General features: G+C 42.6%; 3 protein-coding genes across 5 annotated transcripts; 1 reads left to right on the top strand and 2 right to left on the bottom strand.

Annotated features, from left to right (window-relative positions):
* Window positions 1-786: 786 nt before the first annotated feature.
* On the bottom strand, window positions 787-4,506 carry drap1 (DR1-associated protein 1 (negative cofactor 2 alpha)). Its single transcript, XM_083683089.1, has 7 exons — window positions 4,351-4,506; window positions 3,389-3,461; window positions 3,024-3,117; window positions 2,740-2,862; window positions 2,459-2,549; window positions 2,207-2,295; window positions 787-2,021 (listed from the first exon to the last, which is right to left on the bottom strand). Exons 1-7 carry the CDS (start codon window positions 4,390-4,392, stop codon window positions 1,853-1,855), a joined length of 681 nt encoding a protein of 226 aa, XP_083539215.1. The 5' UTR covers window positions 4,393-4,506; the 3' UTR covers window positions 787-1,852.
* Window positions 4,507-4,590: 84 nt separating this feature from the next.
* On the top strand, window positions 4,591-7,880 carry cUnh11orf68 (chromosome Un C11orf68 homolog). Of its 3 annotated transcripts, none has more exons than XM_083681148.1 (2): window positions 4,591-4,857; window positions 5,279-7,880. In XM_083681148.1, the coding sequence occupies exon 2, from the start codon at window positions 5,344-5,346 to the stop codon at window positions 6,088-6,090; it is 747 nt and encodes a 248-aa protein (XP_083537274.1). In that variant the 5' UTR covers window positions 4,591-4,857; window positions 5,279-5,343; the 3' UTR covers window positions 6,091-7,880. The 3 variants fall into 3 exon arrangements, with proteins under 3 accessions (XP_083537274.1, XP_083537272.1, XP_083537273.1); XM_083681146.1 differs by having other exon boundaries at window positions 4,591-4,902; XM_083681147.1 differs by lacking the exon at window positions 4,591-4,857 and adding an exon at window positions 4,916-5,019.
* Window positions 6,648-23,377, bottom strand: rela (v-rel avian reticuloendotheliosis viral oncogene homolog A). The gene is made up of 11 exons (XM_083681133.1): window positions 23,237-23,377; window positions 17,695-17,730; window positions 17,394-17,530; window positions 16,570-16,715; window positions 16,145-16,236; window positions 15,748-15,882; window positions 15,435-15,539; window positions 14,203-14,418; window positions 13,497-13,574; window positions 9,322-9,405; window positions 6,648-9,172 (listed from the first exon to the last, which is right to left on the bottom strand). Exons 1-11 carry the CDS (start codon window positions 23,241-23,243, stop codon window positions 8,358-8,360), a joined length of 1,851 nt encoding a protein of 616 aa, XP_083537259.1. The 5' UTR covers window positions 23,244-23,377; the 3' UTR covers window positions 6,648-8,357.
* Window positions 23,378-24,464: the final 1,087 nt, after the last annotated feature.

The following is a 24,464-nucleotide window of genomic DNA, read 5'->3' as shown; positions in this document are numbered from 1 at the left end:
CTTGCCCATGTGGAAAGTGCCACAGCCATGACAGGTGAGAGCGCACTTGCCACCAACTCAGGCTACAACTCGTTGTTTTCAAAAGGTAGTCTTGAAGCACTAGTTGTGGAATGGTCAGTTTTCACTTAATTTCAATTCCATCCCTTTGAGACCCCTCACCAGAAAAAACAGTATGTATTTGGGGCAAATATGTATGTTTAGAGAGAAATGCAGGCTACAGATTTTCCACATGAAAATGTCATAGAGGTCTAGGGAATGTGGACAGCAGGGTGGGGCAGAATACAAAGGATGTGTTGCACTACTGTGAAGTAGTAAGGTGAAGTCTTAAGCAATGTTTCGCTTAGGTGCCATAGGAATGAGGTTCATTGGCAGTTGAATGGACTTGACAACAAATAGCTTTTGGCACAATAACAATCATGGCTTGTAATGTCATAGACATGCTTGGTGAAACACATCTCTAGCTTTTTTACAACATCAAGTTGGCTCATGTTTTATTGAAATCTGAACTTTATTTCACCCATACAAAATAAACAGAATGTTAAAAGTTTACATACAGTGTCAATTCCAACTGTCTATCTTTAAATATTTCATTTTGAGACAGACACAGAAATGGGAGGCCTATCCCTATCTGTTTTCAATGTGTACATTAAAACAATCTAAAAGAGAGAAAAAGAAACACTTAATACAAAGGAGAATTTTATTCAAAGGGGGGAGATGGGAAAAATGTCAAAAAGCTTGCAAATTAAAGATGAGAAGTAGGAGAAGGGGTTTAACAACTTTAAAAACAAAGTTATGGTCCAGGAAGAGAGTCACAGAATCTTTCTGATAAGTAAAGCCAGCACAGACACTTCTGTCTTCAATGTAAGGAAGTGGTTGGGTGAGGGGAGACACAAAAATAACACGTCATGTCATACCTAGAGAGCCATGAGTTTCCTTAAATAACAAACAAAAACATCCAATTGGGGTTGTCATCATTGGCACTGAGCTCAGTGCTGTAGAATTACATGTCAATACTGCTGACATTAGGTTGGTGTCAATGTCTCCATGAGGATTGGTTATCATAAAAACTTGAATTAAAAGAGAAAACAAATGCAAAACACAATGACAAATATTCATAACCTATAGTAAAATACATCTTATTTTTGTTTCAGGGCCTTAGAGCCTAACAATTGGACTATATGCAGGTGATGATGACATAGGCTAGGAGCAAGACCAGAACCGAATGCTCTAGAGGAACATTTCACAGCCAATTCATAACATTCCTCAGAGACAATAATCAGATCTTCCTTTCCCTAAGACAAGTGCTGATATCTTTTAAATACTACAAATGCTGCCCTGACCTAATCTCCAGTAGATATATATGTATATACAGTATCTAAGCTATGAGGATGCTTCAGGTGTTATTACCGTTTCTGTTCATTCAACCAACCAGATGATGAGGAGCTGGAGTGATATCTTCTTTGAAAACCAATGTCTTATAGAGAAAACTGAGAGAGACGAGAGAGAAACCAAAGTGCACTACAAGGGGACTTAACCCTGTTCTTGCTGGGGGCCTTATCAAAACATCAACTGCCACTTTTGTAGTCCAAATAGAACAACGCGTCTTAAAAAACAACCTGGTTCAATTTTCTCCACAATAAAATAAGAATTAAAAAAAAATTAAAACACATAATATACAACCGATTACTCGTCTTCGATGGCGGCTGTCATGTGTACGCGCCTTACTGCCAGCTGTTGTAGGCTTTTCCTTACAATGGGCTGCCTGTGAGTGTCTCCCCCCCCCCCCCCCTCCCTCAGTGCAGCCACATAAGAACAACTTAAGAGAAAACAATGTAAAACAGTGCGGGGGGAGCTAAGAGTCATAGTCTTCATCGTCATCGTCCTCCTCTTTGTGCGGCATGGGGGCGGGAGGTGGGGGAGCGGTGGCCATCAGCGAGGGGTGAGGGGCGAAGGACCCGAGTGGCATGGCAAGGCCGCCATGTGCAGTGCCCATGTGGAGGTACTGGGGTGGCATTTCCGGGCTATGGCACAGGAGGCAAGAGGGAGTGATCAATTAATATACTGGTATACAATCACTGACAGGTACCTCAAGTACATTTAATGTCACCAGCAAAGATCTTAAGTAAGTGTGTGTGGGAGGAGAGATAGGAGGAAAACCCGAGGCAGAAAGGAAAGTTGGGTTGGCCGGACCTATGTGTGGGCCTACCTGTGGAACCGGGATGCTGGCTGCAGGTTTGTGCTTGACTGAGACCCGTCCTCCTCATCCGCGTCTGTCTCGCTATCCTCAGAGTCATCCTGTTCCCACAAACCAAAAAATTATTAGTCTTTCAAATCCACTCACCACCCAACTCACTTTCATCACATCTGCTTTGAAAAACGACATATCCTCCATCCCACCCGACCCATACGAAATACCCCGCTCACATGTTCTGCTACAGATCAAATTCCCAGTACTAACCTCTTGCTCTGACTCTGTCCCTGATAGCTTCTTGTCCTTTCCCTTGGAGCCAGCTCCTCCATTCTTGCGGCCTGACCCCGGCTTTCGACCCCTGGTGGAGTGGTCATAATGAGACACGGTCGCATTATTTAAACATTGTACAGTAATAAAATGCTTTAAGGACCAGTGCACAATCCAAATGTAGCGTGGGAAGGACTAAAAGTGACTCCTCAAGTAGTGAATTCCATGTTAAATATTTACGTAAACGGGCTTCAAGACACCAGTCATATCCACATCCTTACCTCCGTGCAACTTTGTCCCCTCCTTCTGCATGGTTGTCCTCTCCCTCGCCCTGCATGTCCGGCACTGCCGCTACCAGGTCCTTCAGGAAGTCAAACTGCTGCTCTAGCTCAATACACTGTTTTCTATGAGATACACACAGAGACTGGTTAGGACGACAGTGAAGTCCACAGAACCGTGTGCTCTCACACGTCACCTACAACAGCAGTGATGTGCAACCATTACAACTTGTAGCACTGACTTTGTCTGTAAAATACAAAAATAACATTTTTGCAGTAAGTCTTACAGGTGTGACGTTGTCATTGTTTTTGCATTCCGGGACTGGGTAACATGACAAGCCTTAGTAAGCAGCGACTCCAGAAAGAGCTCCAGAGCTCGTGCTGATGTTTGAATTAAGGAAAGGGAGCATAGGTATAGGATATAGAATATTATAGTGTATAGCTATACGAGGACCAGAGGTCTTGTCTAAATCAATCATGTATTTCATTGCACTTATGAGAAGAGACTCAGTGAAGTCTAAAAATATCAATCAAGCATACACCATTGAGTGAGTGAGTGGGTGGGTGAGTCAGTCAGTCAAATGCATGCGGGCACACATTTACAATGAACCCTAAAATTACCACATTTCATGCCAAAAGGGATAAAGGATACATATGATGACAGGAACTGCTGCAGCCACTTTGCCTATTTCTTCATCAGTCTGCATAATCTTCTTAATCCTTGCCTGAAATAAGATTTGGTCAGTGAGAGTGCCACAGTGGGTCTACATCAGTTTTATGACTGAACAAATTTAGCATCATTCTTACAAAGTTTTAGATCGATCATTCAAATATGCACTGCACAATTATGAATCCTCAATAGACTGCATGAAACTCTAACCTAGAAACTACAATGTGCAAATGACAACCGTGCCTATCTGTTCAAAAAAATATTTCCATCTGTCTGCATCACCTGAGGATATGGGTACTGCAGACTTGTAAGCATTGTATGACCTTGATTGGTGGCTTATAATATCGCAGTCGCACGACTCGTGGGGGCGTGCAGTCAGTCGTTCAGTAGGAAGGTAACTAGCTGACTGACATTTTTGGTTCTCTCTCAGTGACTGGTTTGATTAGCAACTTTAGAGGCATTCATCATTTCCCTAGAAAATGCAGCTAATTGATGCAACCGGACATATCGCTGCTATGTATCAATTTTAACAACCTCCTGTCCTGATCTCAGTATATAGCAGACTTCTGGCTAGCTAGCTAGCTAGCTAACAACAATGAACTGAGTTTGGAATGCAATGTTTACTGCCACTGCTTGCCCACATTATGCGGTAACTAGCTAGGCAATTGTCAAGCCAACGTTGTATATATCAGGATTTACAAGCATATGTGTAACAGCTTATAACCAGTACACTCGTGCTGCAAAATAGCTTTCAAGTTGGATGAGTTACAAACGATGTCCACCAGCTGGTTAGTGTTAGCCAGTTAGCTAGCAACCTAAGTTAGGCCAAATTCCATTCAAGGGGGTGTACTGTTAGCTAACAGCTAGCAGGGCTAACGCACAGGGATTTTAATCATCACAGCCAGCTAACGCTAGCTAACAAGTTACTCAACCTAACGACTTACCGGAGGGAATCTGGCATTATATTTCTTCTTTTTGCTGGGCATTATTGAATAACTTGGCTAGCTAACGTAAAACAATCTTAAGATATTTAGTTATTAGCTATCTCCCCTTTAACACGCACCCGACCGGGTAGCTAGCTAGCTAGCACGTAGCAACGTCTTCCCCTTGCCTTGGAGAGGTTGGTTCCGCAGGGTCTCACGTTCCGTAGGGTCACTCACACTGTCTGGTCAAATAGACAGCACACGAGCTTCTATTTTGTAAACAAACGTAAAGGCGCACATCATTGGCTATTAAAGGATTGTCCTCGAGGTAAACTACAATGCAACGTTCTAAACGTTTTTACAAAAAAAAAAAGTTTAAATCCACGAATCAGTCGTTACTTTTGACTTTTACGAGATAACGTTTCGTTATTGTCTTACTGGGGCTTTTCAATAAAGTTTAGCGGTTGAGATTGAAATAATCATGGAGCCTTGCAGCTAGCTTGCCAGCTAACCAAGACATACAAGCTGGTAAATAACAGCTGTCATCACAAGAAAATAACAAATTAGAGCGCTGTAAGTTTGCTGTTTGTTTTACAAGTACAATGTAATTATAGGTGAAGCTGGAGACATACTCTGCGGGTTCGAGTGAGAGATATTGCAGCATCATGCCAACCAGCTAGCTCTATATCGGTAGGCTATCTAATTTGCGAAACCCATTGCTGGCGTATAGCCAGAAGATTACAAAGCAATTTAGTATCTAACAAACTGCAGACCAGGTTATACATACTGTAATTAACTACTATTACACCTAGATATCATGCCGTCACTGGGGTATCACGTTGAACTTCGAAGAGGTTGTAATGTGTATCATGAATTCAGTTATGAGTAAACTGGGTTTCTTACTAATTCCTACTCACACTAGCTAGCTAACTTTAATGCTGTTCAACAGGGACATTGGGCACACAGCTGACCACTGCTCAAAACCCAATCCATAAAACCCTCGTATTGAGTACCATGGAGGAAGATGTTCCAGGGGAGGGTGAAGTGGAGAATCCTGAGCCTCTCTCTGCTGAGAGCTATGCAGCAGAGGCCATGGCCGCAGACATGGATCCTTGGATTGTATTTGACTCACGCAAAACACCTAAAGCCGAATTTGACAGCTGGCTGGAAACCAACAGGCCATCACAAGTGGGACGGTTTGGGGATGAGGAAGGCGGTAAAGGTCCTGTGGGGTGGATTGCTGTTCTGGGCCCAGACCACTGTCCTAGCACTGGTGATGTCACCGGACTGCAGGAGAGCTGGGAGAGGCTGTTGGCCAGTGGCAGGCCTGTCAGCTTCCAAACAGTGAAGGAACTGGCACTGAACCATGGTGTGCTTACAGGGAAGTGGCTGATGCACTTGGACACAGGCTTCAAGGTGGACCATGCCTGGGAGTGTGTGGCTAGAGCTGCCCTGGATAGGAAGATCTCCCTGGCCAAAGTGAGCCCACGAGACCCCAAGTCTGACAGTAAGCATGTCATCTGTGCCTACAACCAGAACTTCACAGATGAGAACCAGGTTATGAGGCTGGATGCTGTCATCCGGGCAACAGGGGTTAAGTGTCCGCTCTCGTACAAGCCGGATGTGTATACTTACCTGGGCATCTACCGAAACAACTGTTGGAAGCTCTGCCCCACCATATATGAGAGCAAGTTCGACCTGGAGTGTGTGCCCAGACGCTCCCACATCATCAACAAAATCACCAATCTGGAGGTCACATAGGACATCAAAAAGGAGAGTGGGAAAAGGGGTAGCAGCGGACAGGACACATGCCATGGGTTAAGTTGTGGAGTACTGTTTGACTTGGGTTTGGTTCACTTAATTCGCTGAAGTGTCTGGGATATGCTGTTCCTTTGCTTCTTCCTATAGGCCTATATATGTCCACAAGGCAGACACATATGGGAAGAATATCTGAATTTTGTATTTGTATTCAAAAGATTTGTATTCAAAAGAAAACTGAGAGTAGAGTGTACCGTAACTTTTGATGTCTTAAGGATACATTAACATTACAAGGCATCTAATGAAGTGACTTTATTTTTATGTTTTACAATTTATGCAAGGCATCTCATGAAGTGATTATTTCTGTTGTACAATTTGTGCATTAATCATAACTTTTAAATTGTTTGTATTTAATATTTCTTTTGTACTTGCTGTTATGAGTTAATTTACATAATTGCCAAATAAAGTTTGCTTTGAAGCAGGAAGGCCTCCTTTTGGGTAACACTAGTGTGAGTTCCATTTCTGAAAAAGCTTTACAATCAATTACCAAAAAAAACAAAAACTGTTCATTCATTTTATTCATTGCTTGTACAAAATATCACACTATTTCCAAGGCAGCTTTAGTACAGAGTTATGTTTAAAACGTCTTGATTTCTTATAGAAAATGAACTGCAGATTTAGACCATATACAATAAAGCATCACTGATTACAATAATAATAGTGGTCTTGAAGCAAACCACACTGTAAATGAGAGCATCATTGACAGTGATTGTCAGATAGGATACTTGAGATAATGTACAGAATGAGTCTTTTTACACACCATGTCAGTGCATCTGCTACATTTGGATACGCTTTACATTTATAGGCAATATCCTTCCTGCAGTGAAAATGTATTGAAACATAAAATGACAATGGTTACACTTCCGGATGTTAATGTCTAATCATTTTCAATATCTGTCACCAGGATTAGTTGACTGCATTTCCCACATGGAAATCCCAACCTCGATACACTGATAAGACAAAAAAAAAAAATATTGTCATCTTGTTATACAGTGAATGTTGATATTTGCAGTTATACTACCATGCAGTATCCTCCAGAGCCAGAAACTAAAAAACAATTCAGATTGTTATTTGGATTGGAGGTGATAATGCTAATTACAGGCAAAACTGGACAACCCATCTACAAATAGATGGACAAACAAGTAAGGCTTTCCGTTGGCAGCTAGATAATTGTGAGCTTTATTCCCTTCTTGTGAAATATTTAGCCTTTCACCAATAGATTTCAAATGTTATATTGTAATTCAACCATCAAAAATGTCTTAGCTAATATATTGTTAAATCCATCTCACCTTTCAATCTCTTCACTTTTGAGATAGTATACAATTACTTTGCAGATAGAGAGCACAATCTAAAAGACAATGACAAAGTAATAATCTTTTCGATTATCTTATTAAAACATATTTTGAAATTTCTTTGAAAGACAAATACCAACCCAAAAGGCCTCAAGACATAAAGTGGTTGAGTATGTAAGGGGTAATCTCCTGAACATTAAGTGCAATCATAATCAAAAGTATTTGAAAGTCAGTTCAGTTTTGAGACAATAGAACTGGTGTCATGGTTGGTTCAAAGGCTTGGTCCAAGGGTTCAATTCATGTAAAACTTTCTGGCCACCACAGTAAACTACAAGCAGAAAATGGACAGGACTTTAGAATACCTGAGCCAGTGATATTAACTCCTGGTCATTTTCAGCTAGTGATTGTTCTAAATTGGAACTACAGTACTCCATACACATATCCATAAGAATTACTCTAATATGCCCTAATGCTCATTTGAACGTTGAAGCTCTACTGGACCAGGAGTGAATACCACTGTCTCCTATTTGGAGACAAAACACAAACTAGGGTATATATAGAATCCAGTGGGGTGCATCTTTAGTTGACAAGACAGACAAAGGACATTTCTCCTGATAAAGTTCATCCTTGTGTCAACTACTGACTAACAGATACAAAGGTCCCCCTTAAGCTTTCCCCTCTACAAACTCTTTCCATTGAGTACCAGCAAGGTACTCAAGCATGTCCGCATAGAGGAGAGCACAACCTTCAGACTCTAAATTAGCAAGTCCTTCATTTCCATTGCCTTATAGAATATTAAGTCCTTGCAGAAGGGATGTTTGGTTAGAAGGGAGTTGGGTCTGAGGGGTTAGGAGGCATATGAAACGTTTGCTGGGGTGTGGGAGTTATAAATATGTCACTAAAACAAGTGTGTGATATCTAGGTCTGGTGTCCCGACACAAAACCAGTTTGGTTCCCGCAGTTCAGGATGGACAGGAGACGGTCTTCGTCCATGGAGCTGAAGTTGTCCAGTTCGTCTAGGTTGGGCGGCTGGCTAGCATAGTCGGTGGAATTGTCCATCATGCCCTCGCTCTGCAGCAGATGGACAATGCTGTTGGGGTAGTTCATCCATGTGCTGCTGCGGTCTACAGGGTTCTGGGCAGCGTTGTTTTGGACAGTGGCAGTGGAGGCAAGGTGGCAGGGCGCTGGAGTCACAGTGGATGTGGATGTCACACTGCACCCTGGCCCCTCTCCTGCCAGGCCACTCTGACCCAGCAGAGCCTGGAAGTCGTCAATGTTGATGCTGTCCAGGGTGCCCACAGGCTGAGTCTCGGAGAAGCTGGGAAATTCTAGCAGCTCGTCATCACCCATGGGAGCCTCCACCCTGAACTGAGTGCCCTGGACCCCAAAGGGGGCGGCGGGCTCAGTGGTGACCACCTGTGGAGCTGCGTTTACTGGCTCCTGGGGGTTAGTGAAGGTGGAAAAGGTGAAGCCATGGAGGTCTGACAGATTGACAGTGGGGTAGTCCTGGGAGGAAGAGGGGGGTGCAGCCTGGGAAGTGAAGCTGGGCACAAGGGTAGCTTTGGGCTGGGAGTCCAGGGTGATGCTGGTGAGGAATTTCCAGGACTCGCCTGTGATGATGGTGGAGGAGGCTTCTGCTTTGGGCTGCATTGAGAACAGCTGGCCTGGCTGAGGGCTGTAGAAGGACTGGGGCTTCATAGAGGGGACAGAAGCGGCCGCCACTGGGTTCACCACTGCAGGAAGCAAAACGCAAACACTTAATCACAATTGTATACTATACAATCTGCACTTAAAGAAAGTTTTAAAAAGTTGAACCTATGAATTAAAGTGTGTTCAAATTGGCAGAACACAGCAGTTATCAAAGATGCAAAACAAGGTTTACCAGGCTGGACACTAGTAGCTGGTGGCCTTGCAGTGACTGTTCTCCTAGCAGTTTGTAAAGGCCTCCTCTCTGGTGGTAAAGCCCCTGAAATTACAACAAACACAATTGCATATAAACCATAAAGAACACCATTAGAGGAAACTGCTTCACATTGCAGTGACATAATGTAGATCAGGCTTATTCAACTGGTGGGAGATCGGAGGGAGATCTGGCCCGCCCATCAATTTAGACCATCAATTTTTGTTTTGATCAATTTTGAATATGAAAAAAACAGATCTGATATTTGGTGCCATATGGATTCATTTGAGCAAGTTGACACGCAAGCTGTGAGTGAAGTTCTCTCTCAGATGAAGTCCTCAACCTGCTCACTTGATCACATCCCCACTAAGTTCTTTAAAAAGGTGTATGATTGTTTACTTGAAGAACTGTTCTTTATCAGCTGGCAAATTCCCAACCGCCTTGAAATCTGCCATTGTGAGACCAACACTGAAAAAGAGGCATTTAGACAGCTCTGTTGTCAAAAATTTCCCTTTTTTAAGTAAAATCCTTGAAAAAATAGTTTTTAGACAACTGAATCAATTCCTGGTTACACACAACACCCTTGAGACATACCAGTCAGGCTTCCGATCTAACCATAGCACAGAGACTGCTCTGGTAAAGGTTGTAAATGACCTTCGGGTAACCATTGACAGTGGTGGTGTTGCTGTTCTAGTTTTACTGGATTTGAGTGCTGCCTTTGATACAGTAGATCACAACATTTTGGTGCACCGTCTGGAACATTGGGTGGGTCTTTCGGAACCAGTACTGGAGTGGTTTAAATCTTACTTTGCTGGGAGAGATTTTGTTGTTGCACTAGGAGACGCTGTGTCAGACACAGTTGGTATTACCTGCGGGGTCCCTCAAGGATCTATTCTTGAGCCTGTACTGTTCTCTTTGTACATGCTGCCACTGGGTAACATCATTAGAAAGCATAGTGTCAATTTCCACAGTTGGATGACACACCATTGTACATTTCTGTGTTTCCTGGTGATACAAGTCCACTCAGCTCACTGGAAAAATGTCTAATAGACAAAAGTGTGGATGTCCCAGAATTTTCTCCAACTGAACGACAAAACAGAAGTCATTGTGGTTGGACCAAGACCTCAAAGAGATAAAATATAAAAAAAATCTAGAGCATCTGGGCCTATGCTGTAGTCGGGAGGCAGAAGAACCTAGGCGTTGTTATAGATAAGTGTGCGCAGCGCAACTGGCTGGTGTGTTCACGGACATATTCAACCTCTCCCTCTCCACAGGAACAGTTTCCTCCTGCTTCAAGTCATCCACCATTGTCCCAGTGCCGAAGAAGAACAAGGTAACATGCCTAAACGACTGGCGCCCTGTTGCTCTCACTCCCATCGTGAGCAAATGCTTTGAGAGGCATGTCAAGGCCCAGATCTGTAGCATGCTCCCTCCCACCCTGGATCCTCACCAATTTGCCTACAGGCAAAACAGATCCACTAACGACGCCATCGCCACCACAGTCCACTCTGCCCTCACCCACCTGGAGAAGAGGAACACCTACGTGAGGATGCTGTTCGTTGACTACAGTTCAGCATTCAACACTATTGTCCCCTCCAGGCTCGACACCAAGCTGAGAAACCTAGGCCTCAACCCCAGCCTATGCGACTGGATACTGGACTTCCTGTCGGACCGACGACAGGTGGTGAGAATGGGCTCGAAGACCTCCACCCCCCTGACCCTCAACACAGGAGCCCTCCAGGGCTGTGTCCTGAGTCCTCCTCTACTCCCTGTACACCCACGACTGCGTGGCCACTCATGGCTCTAACTCTGATCAAATTCGCTGATGACACCACGGCGATGAGATGGCCTACAGGAGAGAGGTCGACTGCCTGGCCCAGTACAGCCAGGAGAACAACCTCTCCCTCAACATCGACAAGACCATGGAGCTGGTGGTGGACTTCAGGAAGAAAGGCCGGGAACAGGACCCTATGACCATGAATGGGTCCGCAGTAGAGAGGGTCAACAGCTTTAAGTTCCTTGGCATCCATATCTCCAACGACCTCACCTGGGACGAGCACACAAATCAGGTGGTGAAAAAGGCAGAGCAGTGCCTCTTTCACCTCAGGCGGCTGAGGAAGGTTGGCATGGGGCCCAAGATCCTGCGGACCTTCTACAGGGGCACTACCGAGAGCATCCTGACGGGATGCATCACTGCCTGGCACGGCAACTGCACCGCCCTCAACCGCAAGGCGCTGCAGAAGGTGGTGCGGACCTTTGAGCGCATCAGTGGATGTGAGTTTCCCTACATCCAGGACATATACAACAAGCGATGTGTCAGCAAAGCCCGGAGGATCATCAGAGACCCCAGCCACCCCAACCACAGCCCGTTGGAACTGTTGCCGTCCAAAAGATGGAGCCTCCTCCGGAGCCTCAGGGCCAAAACTCAGAGGCTCACCGACAGCTATTCCCCCAGGCCATCAGGCTCATGAATAAGCCTACCCCAAACTCATGACTTTACCCCCATCACACCCACAGAATGGACTTACCAGCACACAGTCACTTTAAACAACCACCTCTTACACCAACGACACAGTGCAATAATAATGACATTCCACTGACCCACTTTACTTTTTACTTTACTATTTATACTGCAATTGTGTCATGTCTATTGTCTTATGTGTCTCCAACAATCGGCACTGTCCAACTGTCTCACTTATCTTGTACTGTCACTTATTGTCTTGTCCTTATTTCATTGCACTACTGCATATTGTAATATTTGTATGCTGCATTGTCATGGAACCGAGCCAAAGAATTTTACTCCCTGCACTCGTGTATGAGACAATAACAATAAACTTGTAACTTGAGATAATGACCTAACGTTCGAGCCGCATATAAGAAATGTTACTAGAGTTGCCTTTTTTTGATTTAAGAAACATCGCAAAGGTCAAACCTTTCCTCCAACAAGCAGAAGCAGAAAAGCTTATGCATAGCCTTATCAGCTAGACTAGACTACTGCAATAGCCGTCTCCCCCAGAAAAGTATTAAACAAGTTAGTTCAGAATGCAGCTGCAAGAGTATTGACTCACACAAAAAGACCACATTACCCCAGCACTCCGTACACTACACTGGCTACCTATGTGTTTTAGAATAGATTTGAAGGTTCTTCTTCTGGTTTTCAAAATGGTAAAAGGTTTAGCACCAAGATACTTGGGTGACTGCATTCAGGAATATGTGCCTAATAGAACCCTTAGATCCTTCACTACTTCTCTCTTGGTGATTCCAAAAGCAAACCATAATAGAAGCGTTGAGGTGACTTTCAGCTGCTATGCCCCTAAGCTTTGGAACGCCCTACCAGGCAATATCAGAGAGGCAGAAACTCTTAACACCTTTAAGAAACTTCTCAAAACACACTTATTTAAACTTGCCTTCAGTTAGCTTGCTTTGCCTTCTATTTATTTTTCTTATTTTTACTAATAGTGCTTTTATGGCTCCGTCTCTTCTTCTTCTTGGAGTGAGGCCAGACTAGTTGGCTTACCTCGGCTCGGATTTCTGGCGATGGACATCTTGCTTCTGCCATATCTGCTCCCATCCACTGATGGGAACTCTTGCAACGCTGCTAGACTAACTGATCTGAGGCAGGCACTTCAGTCTGTGGGTTGTGCTAAGTTTTGGATGGAGCATGTCAATGGAGAGCAATTCCTAAACACGAAGATTGCCATTTTGTCTTAACTGTTTCCATCAATGCACGTGTGAATCCAGCTTTTTTCACATGAACGCTATTAAAACAAACACCCATTGCCTCCTGACAAATGAACATCTTCATCATTGCCTGAGAATTGCCCCTAGAATTGACTTCATATGAACCAAACTCTTCTGCTCTTGCCTAATGAAGAACTGCAATTTCTCTCATTAGAAGGGAAAAAGAGTGTGTGCTGTGTTCATATCCAGTAAGTGAGAAAAGTTATTCAAAAGAAAGAAAATTGCACTTACATAGGCCACTTTATAAGAATATACTGGTGTTTTGCGTTGTTTTACAAGTGTATACAGTTGTTAGGAAGAATAATCGCATGTGTGTGGAAAATGTCTGGCCCCCCTGCATATAACAGAAAATGTCTGGCCCCCTTAAAAATATAGTTGAATAAGTAGCCCTGGTGTAAATCCTTCTTAACACCTACCAGGTGTCATGGTTCCCAGCTTCAGATTTTGGAACATTCCCTCTGTACGTTTTCTCTTCTCCATCAGTCTATATTCATCTGTAGAGGGAAAAGGCAGAAGTGTCAAAACCACAACTAATATCTACAGTAGCCAACTGACAGCCACCAGTTCACCAGTAGCCAACTGATAGCCACCAGTATTCTTTCTTTTAAAGAGGTGCTACAGGTTTTGGTTGCCAATTCTTCACATAAAATGTTAGCTTAAAGGTTGACTGTATGGTTCATGATATATTGTTGATCAATTTCTTATCTCATTCGACTACAGTCCTCAGTTTAACTCATTTAGTGCTGAGGGTGAATAAAGTCAGCCAAATTGTCAACATTCTACAGTGTCAAAAATCAAAGTATTGTTCCAGAATTATTTGGCAGTTTGTGAGTTAAGCCAAGAAACTTGCTAAATAAGTTTTTGCTCATGGGAGTGAGGAAGTGTGCCCCTCTCTGTTCAATCAGGTAATATCATGACAATATTTCTGTCTATTTCAGGGACCCATTTTTGGCTTGTGAGTGCTGATTTTAGAACTAGTGACTGAAAATATACAAAACTCTTGTAGCATCTCTTTAAGTGTGTAGGCTTACTTTGACAATGAACAGATTAATATGCATTGAGGCACAGGTATGTTGTCATAGAGACATAGTTAACTGTCATAGCAACTGAACTGGCAGTGACCTGGGTCAGAGGGCAGGAACTGGAAGTCCATTGGCTCGCTGACCTCACGGTCTGATGGCCGGCGGAGCTGCATCTTCACCCTCACCGGCTCCGTCAGGTTGGTGTCGCGGTAGGCTGGTGTCTTGAACACGATGGCCACCTGCCTGTGGACGTCCGCCTGAGAGAAGGTGCCCTTCCCCTCCCAAGAGTCTTGGAAGAAGCGCACCTCTATGTCTTCTGTAGAAGAGGAGGATAGGGGAGGTTCGCGGGTGAGATCTGAGCTAGTTACCAGACTTTTGTGATACTGATGTATGCATCATGAATTTTTTTTCTTCTTCCATGTGACCAAGCAAGAGAGGTCTTGGGTCCTGTTCAACTCATTTTAAAATAAACTCTCCCTCCCTTTATCAATGATCTAACATGGTTGAATTGAAAGCAAGCCTTTCACTGCATTCCTTTCACCAATCAGTGATTTCTTCACAGAAAAAAGGAAGGATACATTGTAAGAGTATTCAAACAGAGCCATGATTAATTTGCTTGTGTCAGGGCAATGGTTATTTGCTTGACCAACAGTTATCCATCAGTGGAACAGTGGCAAGCAGTTGCTAGTAGGCAGTGTTGGGGTCGTTACTCTAAAGTTAATATATTATCTATGACTCATTAGTTCTTTCAACAATAACAAATTACTTAACTTATTACTCCCTAAGAAAAGTAATTTGTTACACTATTCCTAATATTACTTTTGCATTATACCCCAAAATGTTGCATGTTCTCGTCATTTTGTCCTACCAAAGTAATGGGAGTAATTCCAAGCTGAGAAAGTCAATGTTTAAGACGCTTCTACCATATTTCATATCCCTCACTTAAGCAGTTAGTAGTAGTAGTGCGTAAACAAGAACTAGGTGAGAGGACGAAAACAATTAGAATCTGGGGCGGGGGGGGGGTAAATATTGCGCTTTACTTAACTTTGCAACACTGTTAGTAGGCAAATGGGGAGGAACTATACATTAAAATTGATTTTCGCAGAGGAACTTCAAAAGAAGGCACACAGAAAGAGGAAGTTAGCTGTTGGAAGGAGCTAAAATAACTAATAGGCTCAAGCCTTTAACACCACAAATAGAGGTAATGAGATTGTGAATTAACAAGACCAAGACTGGTCTTCAACAACAACAAGGAAAGCATGACACCTGCATTTTGAGGGGTGCCACAGATAGACTTGCTTTGAGACTGACAGAAAGACAAGACAGAATAACCTTTCTGCACTTTGTCACAAAGTAGGAATATTTCATCCCCTCCTCTGCAGCTTCCAGAGTTTCTGTTCACTCTGCAGATCTTCAGTTCTGCTGCGTTAGGTGCTCCTATGAGAGAGGGAGAGAGAGAGTAATGGAATTAAGGAGAGTAGAAAAGGGACACTGAGGTTATCTGGTGCATTCCTATAAATGTCTGAAACTGACATGAATGTTAACACTGAAACAGGAACAGAGTGGTCTGAAAGGTGACAGATGAGTGAGTGTGTACATAATGAGCTTGTGTGTGTGTGTGTGTGTGTGTGTGTTTCGGACTCACTGTTGTCATAGATTGGTTGGGACACCACAGGCGGCAGAGGACATAGTTCCCCTGTGGCTAGAGTAAAAGAGGCCTGGAAACATAGTCTGACTGCATTCAGGTCAAACTCCTCCTCCCACACCATCGCCTCGGTAACTGCAGACAAAACACAAAGGCATGGGTGTGGCACCTCGCACTGACAAGGACTGCATCTTGTCATATTAGAGGTCAAAAAAGAACAACATAATTCCTATTCACACACAATATTTGATAAAATGAGGGCAATGATCATAAAAAATAGTAGTTGGTCATGAACTGTGTGTGTCATAGATTGGCTGGGACACCAAGGGGTCCAGACAGCACAGTTCCCCTGTGTGTGTGTGTGTGTGTGTGTGTGTGTGTGTGTGTTTGTACTTACTGTTGAAGGGGTTATTTTGGGTCTGCAGCCTGCAAGTAATTGCTTCAGACACATCTTTTTTCTTCACACACTGAATGCCCAGGTTCTGAAAACTGAAAACAAACAGAGGGAGTGAGAGTAAGAGAAAGTGAAAACAGTCACAATTGAGCGCTCGGGTTTAGCTGTCCTCTGGTTCTAGCATTTTTTTTATACAGACTGTGTAAACCACCTTTAACTGATCTAGATGGTCATACTGTCTACATTTTTAACTTTTAAATAATTTCAGCAACAGATTTCACCCTGGTATAAAGTGTTCTCACTCCTCTATCAAGATGCTGGCAGGTGCACACTGCACAGTACATTTTGTTTGTTTGTATTTCATCACATTGTTTGTTTGTATTTCATCACACCTCTACTCACACCCGCCAACACACCCTTGTGTCTACCTGTGTACTCGTCTCTCTTGCAGGTCTGCTTCATAGTAGCCATGTTTGCAGTCTTTTCCCACTAGCTCGTGAGGGTGGGGCTTGTAAGGCATGTTCTTTGACACCAAGGAAATGCGCACACGTAGGGGGCCGCTGTAGTTGTGCACCTGCAAGAGTGAGCAAGGTAAGATGGTAATTAATATGACATCACTGTAAAAATCTCATCTACCTCTTCAATCCATTACACTATGGTTATGACACATAAGGGGTAAATACTTATACTGGGTAACTTCCCCCACTTCCCCCAGCCACATCCTCCAAGCTGTCAGGAAGCTGAAACCACCCCCCCCTCCCAACCACCCCCCCCCCCTCCCAACCCTGGACTCTGGACAATCCACTATTCTATTGCTACAATCTACTATTGCACTATTATTTGTACACAGAATACACAGTATTTGGCTGCTATTTACTGTCTTTACTGACTGCTCTTTTTGCACTGTTTAAATTATTTTTATTGAATGTTTTACTTTTAGTATGTGTTATCTGTTGTGCCTGGGCACTTTATCTGTCTCACCGTGGGAGAGTGAGGAACGTCCTCTCGATTCCTTTGTATGTCTTGACATGTGAAGAATTGACAATAAAGCCACTTTGACTTTGATTGGCATGCCAAATTAACATGGATGAACAGTATCCCTCATCTGCGTCAGAGTGTGTGTTGTAACAGGTAGTGATGATTTTTGCAATGTAAACACTGGCTCTGGCATTTAAAAACATAATAATAGGACAAATACTGTAGTTCAACATGAAGATAATATGTGTGGTATCAGCACTAGTGTTGACCTGACCTTGATGGCGGGGTGCGTCTTGGTGGTGTCGTTGGTCTTTTCTCCTGGGATGCTGCCCGCTGAGCGCCCCTCACACTTGTACCTGAACCTCATGCCCCTCGGCTTGGGCTGCTCAATGATTTCTATGAAGGGATGACCTGTATGGGGGAAGAGAGGGGCTTACACAATGTAACTGCTAACTTTGAAGAAGGCTTACTCATTAAGGCTGGTCATGAAGGATGCCTAGTGTGTGAGTCACAACATTAAATAGCTTACAGACGAATGTAAAACAGTCATACAGTGTGAGATGAACTGCACTTACCTTGGTTCAATGGGGCCTGTCCCCATCCATACATTCCTATGGGAGAAGTAGACACAAATACGTCAGTAAGTGTGATCAACCTAAATCCACATCCAAAGCTTTTGTTAATTAAAAATAGAAATCCACTGGATGCTTGTAGCCTACATGAAGGAAACAGAGCAGGTTCCCCTTTACACAAAAGCAGCCAGACCTGCCAGAAATACACAGCTGAATAAAGCCAAGAAAACACAGAGACAAAGGTGTTGTACCCAGGGTTTTTTCAACCACCTCACAGCTCTCTCCATTATCTGAGTTAGTTCAATGGAGCAGTAGGTGTCTACGGTGTCTATGTCTCTACAGTACATGTATTGCTCGAGTCCAAGGAGAGACTGAATACCAATAGTAAGTACAATGCAGCCCAACCCTCTCTCTGTGAGGTGGTTGAAATATGCTATATAAATATAATATAAAATAATAATTCTCCCTTGTTTTAAAGTTAAAACACATCCCTTAAATAACAACATCATTGTCCCTATAATGTCCACTCATAAGATAGGCCTACCATATATAATATAATATCATGTCAGACAATAATAATAAGTGTCCCAAATTAGTCCTCCTCACTCTACATGGATAAATAATTATCATTTGAAGGTTAAATTGTGAATTAACACTGAGAACAATTAATTTCAGTTGGACCATTTCCCCTAATAGCAGGGACAGTGCAATCTAGTGGACAGAGTACAAGATTATCACATTGTATAATGGGACAATATCACATGACTGATACCTTTGGACAGAGCAACCTCCAGATTACCAGATTAATCAGAAATACATTATATAGTATGAAGACACAAAACTCCAAGCTGCAGCTTTATATTACTTGTCAGACATAGATAACTGATATTCCATACTGGGCGATAAAATCTCCTAAAGGAGGGGTTTGGAGGGTTCATTGGTGATTTCTTACCATTGTTTTAGATTCCTCATGTCTTAATCATTATCAGGTAGGATTTGGGTCCAAATCGGATTCGGGGTTTGAATTCTATTGAATCTTATATGAATCCCACAAAATGAAAATGGCAAATCTTAGGGCTGGGAAGTATACCCTTATTTATATACCAATAAGGATCCAAGCTGTAATATGGATTTTTACTATACCTTCAATACTGGTTTTGCTCCTCTCCTTTTAAAACATGGAGACTGTGTGCGGCCAACAATTTAATTCATAATTTTAATAGGAATATACAACACACTATGACAACATGTAAATGTTAGCTTTTCATACACTAAACAGCAGAGAATCTGCGTGAAACAAAATAGAGGAGATTAATAAATAGCCGCTATATGTGCTTTAACAATGCAGCCTATGCATTACAGAATAAAGTGTGTAATTTTCATTGAGACAGGAGTCAGGATTTTAGGTTATAGTGGGATTGATACGGGATAGGAAAATTGGCTACTATCCAGGACAGGAGAAGATAATTTTTCTTCGCATGTCATCCTTTACTATGAATGTTTAACAGACTTCATGGCTACGATGTGACAGAAACAGGTAGCATTGTGCATAGACCTATCAAATATGTGACTGTCTGAATATTCCCAATGACAGCTTAACTTATTTTATACAGGCTTAGGTATATATATATATATATTCCCTGTATCTTTGGTGCTAGGCTAATGTTTTGAAGTGAGCTATGAATTGAGTAGAGATAATTCATACTCATAAAACATATTTTGAATTTGCATTATTAAGAAACAAAAAGTACTGTCCAATACTGTAAATAACGCCCAGCCCTAGCTAATTTGTGTACAATCAATTATCTTATTTCTAAGATAAGATAAAACTATATTTCTACAAAACAATGATGCAGGAAAACGTATCTTATCTGTTTCTAACTACAGAAACCATTTCAGAACAATGAGATGGTGTGTGTCATGGCTTGTTTACTTACTGACATTAAATGACCCAGTACAGAATGTTCTTATATCAGAGCCAAAAGTGTGCCATGTATCATTTAATAAGTGTGTTACATTTCAGTCACCGCCTGTGTAGGTGAGACATTAACTATACCAAGCATTAGAAACAACAGAAGCATTATTAATCTCCATGAGTTTATGTGTTCCAACTCCCAATGCGGCCAGGCTTTTTTCTGCACTTTTTTAGTTCATGGAGTGTCACAATATCTTCTAATTTAACCACGTTTGCAGTAAAACAAACTCCTAATTTCCATCTCTCTCTTATATTAACTCTAGTGTACAGGGCTCGCAGGCCCACTTATGTATTTGATATGCCAGATTATTATGGCTTTGTTTCTCGTACTATGACGCTACTGAGGTTATAAAAAGTCTCTATTGACATTTTTGGTCATCTTTATTGCTCCCTCTGCTGGTAGGCCTACATGAATGACGCACTGTATACACATCGCAATTTGTGTTTGCCATGGTCTGTGAGTTGCAATATTTGCTATATTATTTGTTGCATGGAGGGTTGTACAGGCCTTGAGTGTGTCCCAAAACTTTTCACTTCCCCTTTTCACTACTATAACACTACCACTTGCATAGAAATAGAATGATGATATGTATTCCGCTAAACTAAGTTGTCTACCTGGAAGAACCAAATCGGCTTTATTTACCACAATAATATTTGCGGCACATTACTCAAGAAAAGATCTCCTTTCCACCTTCACTATAATTTCTACTCTTGACCCAGAAATACATTTTTGTATCGCCATTTTGAAGGGTGTCCCAATAGTGTCGGAGAAGTTGAGGTCCACTTCAGATACCTGCTGAAGTTAATGACCATGTTTGAGAGGGTCCATTTTGAGCAGTTACCAACCAGTGCCAATCAGCACCTTTCAATAACTGTTGCATGATGGGGATAAAATCTGTCCGACTTGCTCAAATTTTGGCTGCTTGAGATTTACGAGTCACAAGATCGAGGCTCACAGAGTTTTTAGAGCGAGGCACCATGGAGCCCCGCAGTTACTTCTCACAGAATGAAGCAGCAACCACCCTCATTGTGGGAGGTACTTGTCATGACCGATTATTAATGTTTTCTTGACACGTGTACCTCAATCAGGAAAAGTTCTATGCCGCGATGTGTAGACTGTGGTAGGATATAAATCATTATGGTATTTGAGAGATCTATCGATTGCATATATGTTCAGTTGATGGTCTTGTCTGGAGTCGGTGATGTTTAAAGCCCACCAAAGGAAGAAATGATCAATGAGAAAAACAAAACAAGTGGATCTCTTTTTGGGTAAAGTACTATATTGTGGAAAATCCATGGCTTTACATACACTCACCGGCCACTTTATTAGGTACACCTTGCTAGTACCGGGTTGGACCCCCTTTTGCCTTCAGAACTGCCTTAATTCTTTGTGGCATAGATTCAACAAGGTGCTGGAAACATTCCTCAAAGATTTTGGTCCATATTGACATGATAGCATCATGCAGTTGCTGCAGATTTGTCAGCTGCACATCCATGATGCGAATCTCCCGTTCCACCACACCCCAAAGGTGCTCTATTGGATTGAGATCTGGTGACTGTGATGGCCATTGGAGTACAGTAAACTCATTGTCATGTTCAAGAAACCAGTTTGAGATGATTTGAGCTTTGTGACATGGCGCGTTATCCTGCTGGAAGTAGCCATCAGAAGATAGATACACTGTGGTCATAAAGGGATGGACATGGTCAGCAACAATACTCAGGTAGGCTGTGGCGTTTAACCGATGGTCAATTGGTACTAAGGGGCCCAAAGTGTGCCAAGAAAATATCCCCCACACCATTACACCACCACCACCAGCCTGAACCGTTGATACAAGGCAAGATGGATCCATGCTTTCATGTTGTTTACGCTAAATTCTGACCCTACCATCTGAATGTCGCAGCAGAAATTGAGACTCATCAGACCAGGCAACATTTTTCCAATCTTCTATTGTCCAATTTTGGTGAGCCCGTGCGAATTGTAGCCTCAGTTTCCTGTTCTTAGCTGACAGGAGTGGCACACGGTGTGGTCTTCTGCTGCTGTAGCCCATCTGCTTCAAGGTTCCACGTGTTGTGCGTTCAGAGATGGTCTTCTGCATATCTTGGTTGTAACGAGTGGTTATTTGAGTTACTGTTGCCTTTCTATCGTCTCGAACCAGTCTGGCCATTCTCCTCTGACCTCTGGCATCAACAAGGCATTTTCGCCCAGAGAACTGCCGCTCACTGCATATTTTCTCTTTTTCGGACCATTCTCTGTAAACCCTAGAGATGGTTGTACGTGAAAATCCCAGTAGATCAGCAGTTTCTGAAATACTCAGACCAACCCGTCTGGCACCAACAACCATGCTACGTTCAAAGTCACTTAAATCACCTTTCTTCCCCATTCTGATGCTCAGTTTGAACTTCAACAGGTCATCTTGACCATGTCTACATGCCTAAATGCATTGAGTTGCCGCCATGTGATTGGCTGATTAGATATTTGCGTTACCAAGCAGGTGTACCTAATAAAGTGGCCGGTGAGTGTATATTTGGCATATTTTTTTAATGAAACATACTTCATCTTGTGAATATCATCTTTGTTGGAGATAGGATTAGCTCACTGGACCATTCAAGGTGTGAAAATGACAGGTTGGTGGAAAGTAAAAATCTATTAAAAAAAATAGCCTTTCCTACATGGTCGATTGAAAGCTCTAATTGGTTTGTAGTCATCCTAATTGCTGTCGGTTGAGGGACCATGTCCATTCTACTCATTCTATTTCTATTCGAGTTGTAGTGAAAAGCGGTAGTGTAGTAGTATGCTATTGGGACGCGCCTGCTTTTCTCGCGCATACGCATAAATAGGGTTTTCGAGCCAATAAAACCGATTTGGGCGGTTTTTAGTGGATTGGTGCGATTTAGGCTGTGATTGGGCTGGAAACTGTCAATCACATCTGGCAACACTGATGGTATTGGACACGGCTACAAAGTACCAAGTGGATTGTCAACAATGTATCCATTCCTCCGGAGGCACTGTTACGTAGCTTGATATAATTCACCAAGACAAACATGTTAGCGTCACTGTATACATATTTCCTAAATTGGCATTCATTGTAGCCTAAATATTTCTGCCATAGATATGCAGACAATTGATTTTTATGTGATTTATATGTGTTATTTTCCGTGCAGGTAACGTGACATTAGGCCAATATGTCATATTTGTAAGACCTGCTAACGTCCGTGTAAGAGAATCAGAAGGCCTCATGACAGTCGTAATACGCCTGGATAGAAATTCATCCCCTTAGTGCATTAAGATTAACTCTCAAACATAAAACCAGTATGTTCGAGCAAGAGAGAGAGATTCTTGGTTCTACAGATGTGTGCGAAATTCTAGATTATATAATGATCTTGGTTGAAAGCAACTTCCTGGCAACTTGAGGACAGTGTTCTTCATTATTTTGTATTGACTCCTCCTGCGGCAGTACAAAACCAATGGCACGGGGCTTCCCCTTGTGCGCAAACAAGTTGCTACAGTAAGCTTCACATGAGAGACACCACATTTCTAATACTTTTAGAGCAATTGATAAGCCCACTTACCATCCATTTTCGACTTCAGGTTAAGCCACACTGGTTAGAAAAGCCTTATCCCAATGGGTTGTTTTAAAATAGATTGTGCCGTGGACAAGGTAAACTTCTCTTGACAGATCGCTCTTTCGCCTCCCTCGCGCCACCTCCGCCTTCGAGTCTCCAATGCAAGTTGCAGCCACCACCCCCTCAACATGGTGCGGAAATACCCAAATGACGTGCATTAAAGGAACAGATTCCACGTTCAAAAATGCCTCCTGGAAAAGATCATATGAGTTGTTTGGTGATACTATATCCTATGCCGTCCATAGTCTCACTAGGCACATGCCTTTATTAATCATATGGCATATGCCTTTAGTCCTACAAGTTTATTATCACATTAATAAACACATCGGAAGCGACCGTCTTGTCAATTTGGCGTGTAATTTCAAGTTGACCATGCCATCCATTTGATATAACACAGGATGACTTGGCCACTATGTTTTTGGACACATTACTCAAACAAATTTGTCGCATCAGAAGGCTGAGTTTTCAAGTACTGTATGCGTTCTAGAACTGTCTTGGAGATTAAAACCGAAGGGTGACAGTAACCAGTGGTCACCCAGTCCCCACCACACTGTTTACGCTCCCAAGTGCGTACATTTGATCCAAGAGCGTTAAATAACCACGGGGGAGCGCCAGAACGCAAGTTTTTATAGAAACTAATTCGTAGGATTCATTGAAAATTACTTAAAACTCATCTACATTTCAATCACTCTAGCAACACTTTAGACCGACAAAAACTGCTTCCATAACTAGCAGGTGTCTGTCAGTAGTATTCACAATGCACAATTCTATAAATAATCTTGGGCAAACAAGGGCTATTTTATCAATATCCCCTCTGCGCACATCGTAGTATAATGACTATAGGGCAACCTAACAACAAATCCATTCGTTTACAACAATTAGCCTAAATGATCTATTCACTATTCTATTTGCATTTTGATACAATACATGACAATTACTGTATCATTACAAACCTGTTGCATTATGGCACAGGTGTCAAACTCATTCCATGGAGGGCCGAGTGGCCCCCTTAATTCATCAATCAAGTAGTTGGGAAGAGCAAAAACCTGTAGACACTCGGCCCTCCATGGAATGAGTTTGACACCTATGCATTATGGCTTCATGCGTTCCAATCTGTTTCCTAGGCCTAGTAATCCAAAGATATTCGGGCGGTGAGACCCAGGGGTTTGCATTC

The sequence above is a fragment of the Argentina silus genome (genome assembly GCF_951799395.1).
Source record: "Argentina silus genome assembly, chromosome: 1".
Classification (NCBI taxonomy): Eukaryota; Metazoa; Chordata; class Actinopteri; order Argentiniformes; family Argentinidae; genus Argentina; species Argentina silus.
This window is presented reverse-complemented; position numbering and strand designations above follow the sequence as displayed.

Coding starts and splice junctions, on each gene's coding strand:
- drap1 (XM_083683089.1), bottom strand. CDS start 4,392: ATGCCCAGCAAAAAGAAGAAATATAATGCCAGATTCCCTCCG. Junction 3,118..3,388: donor AGCAGTTCCTGTCATCATAT/GTATCCTTTATC, acceptor TTCAAACATCAG/CACGAGCTCTGGAGCTCTTT. Junction 2,863..3,023: donor ACAATGACAACGTCACACCT/GTAAGACTTACT, acceptor TGTATCTCATAG/AAAACAGTGTATTGAGCTAG.
- cUnh11orf68 (XM_083681148.1), top strand. CDS start 5,344: ATGGAGGAAGATGTTCCAGGGGAGGGTGAAGTGGAGAATCCTGAGCCT.
- rela (XM_083681133.1), bottom strand. Junction 17,531..17,694: donor ACAGGCCCCATTGAACCAAG/GTAAGTGCAGTT, acceptor TCCCCCATACAG/GTCATCCCTTCATAGAAATC. Junction 9,173..9,321: donor AGCTACTAGTGTCCAGCCTG/GTAAACCTTGTT, acceptor TGCTTCCTGCAG/TGGTGAACCCAGTGGCGGCC.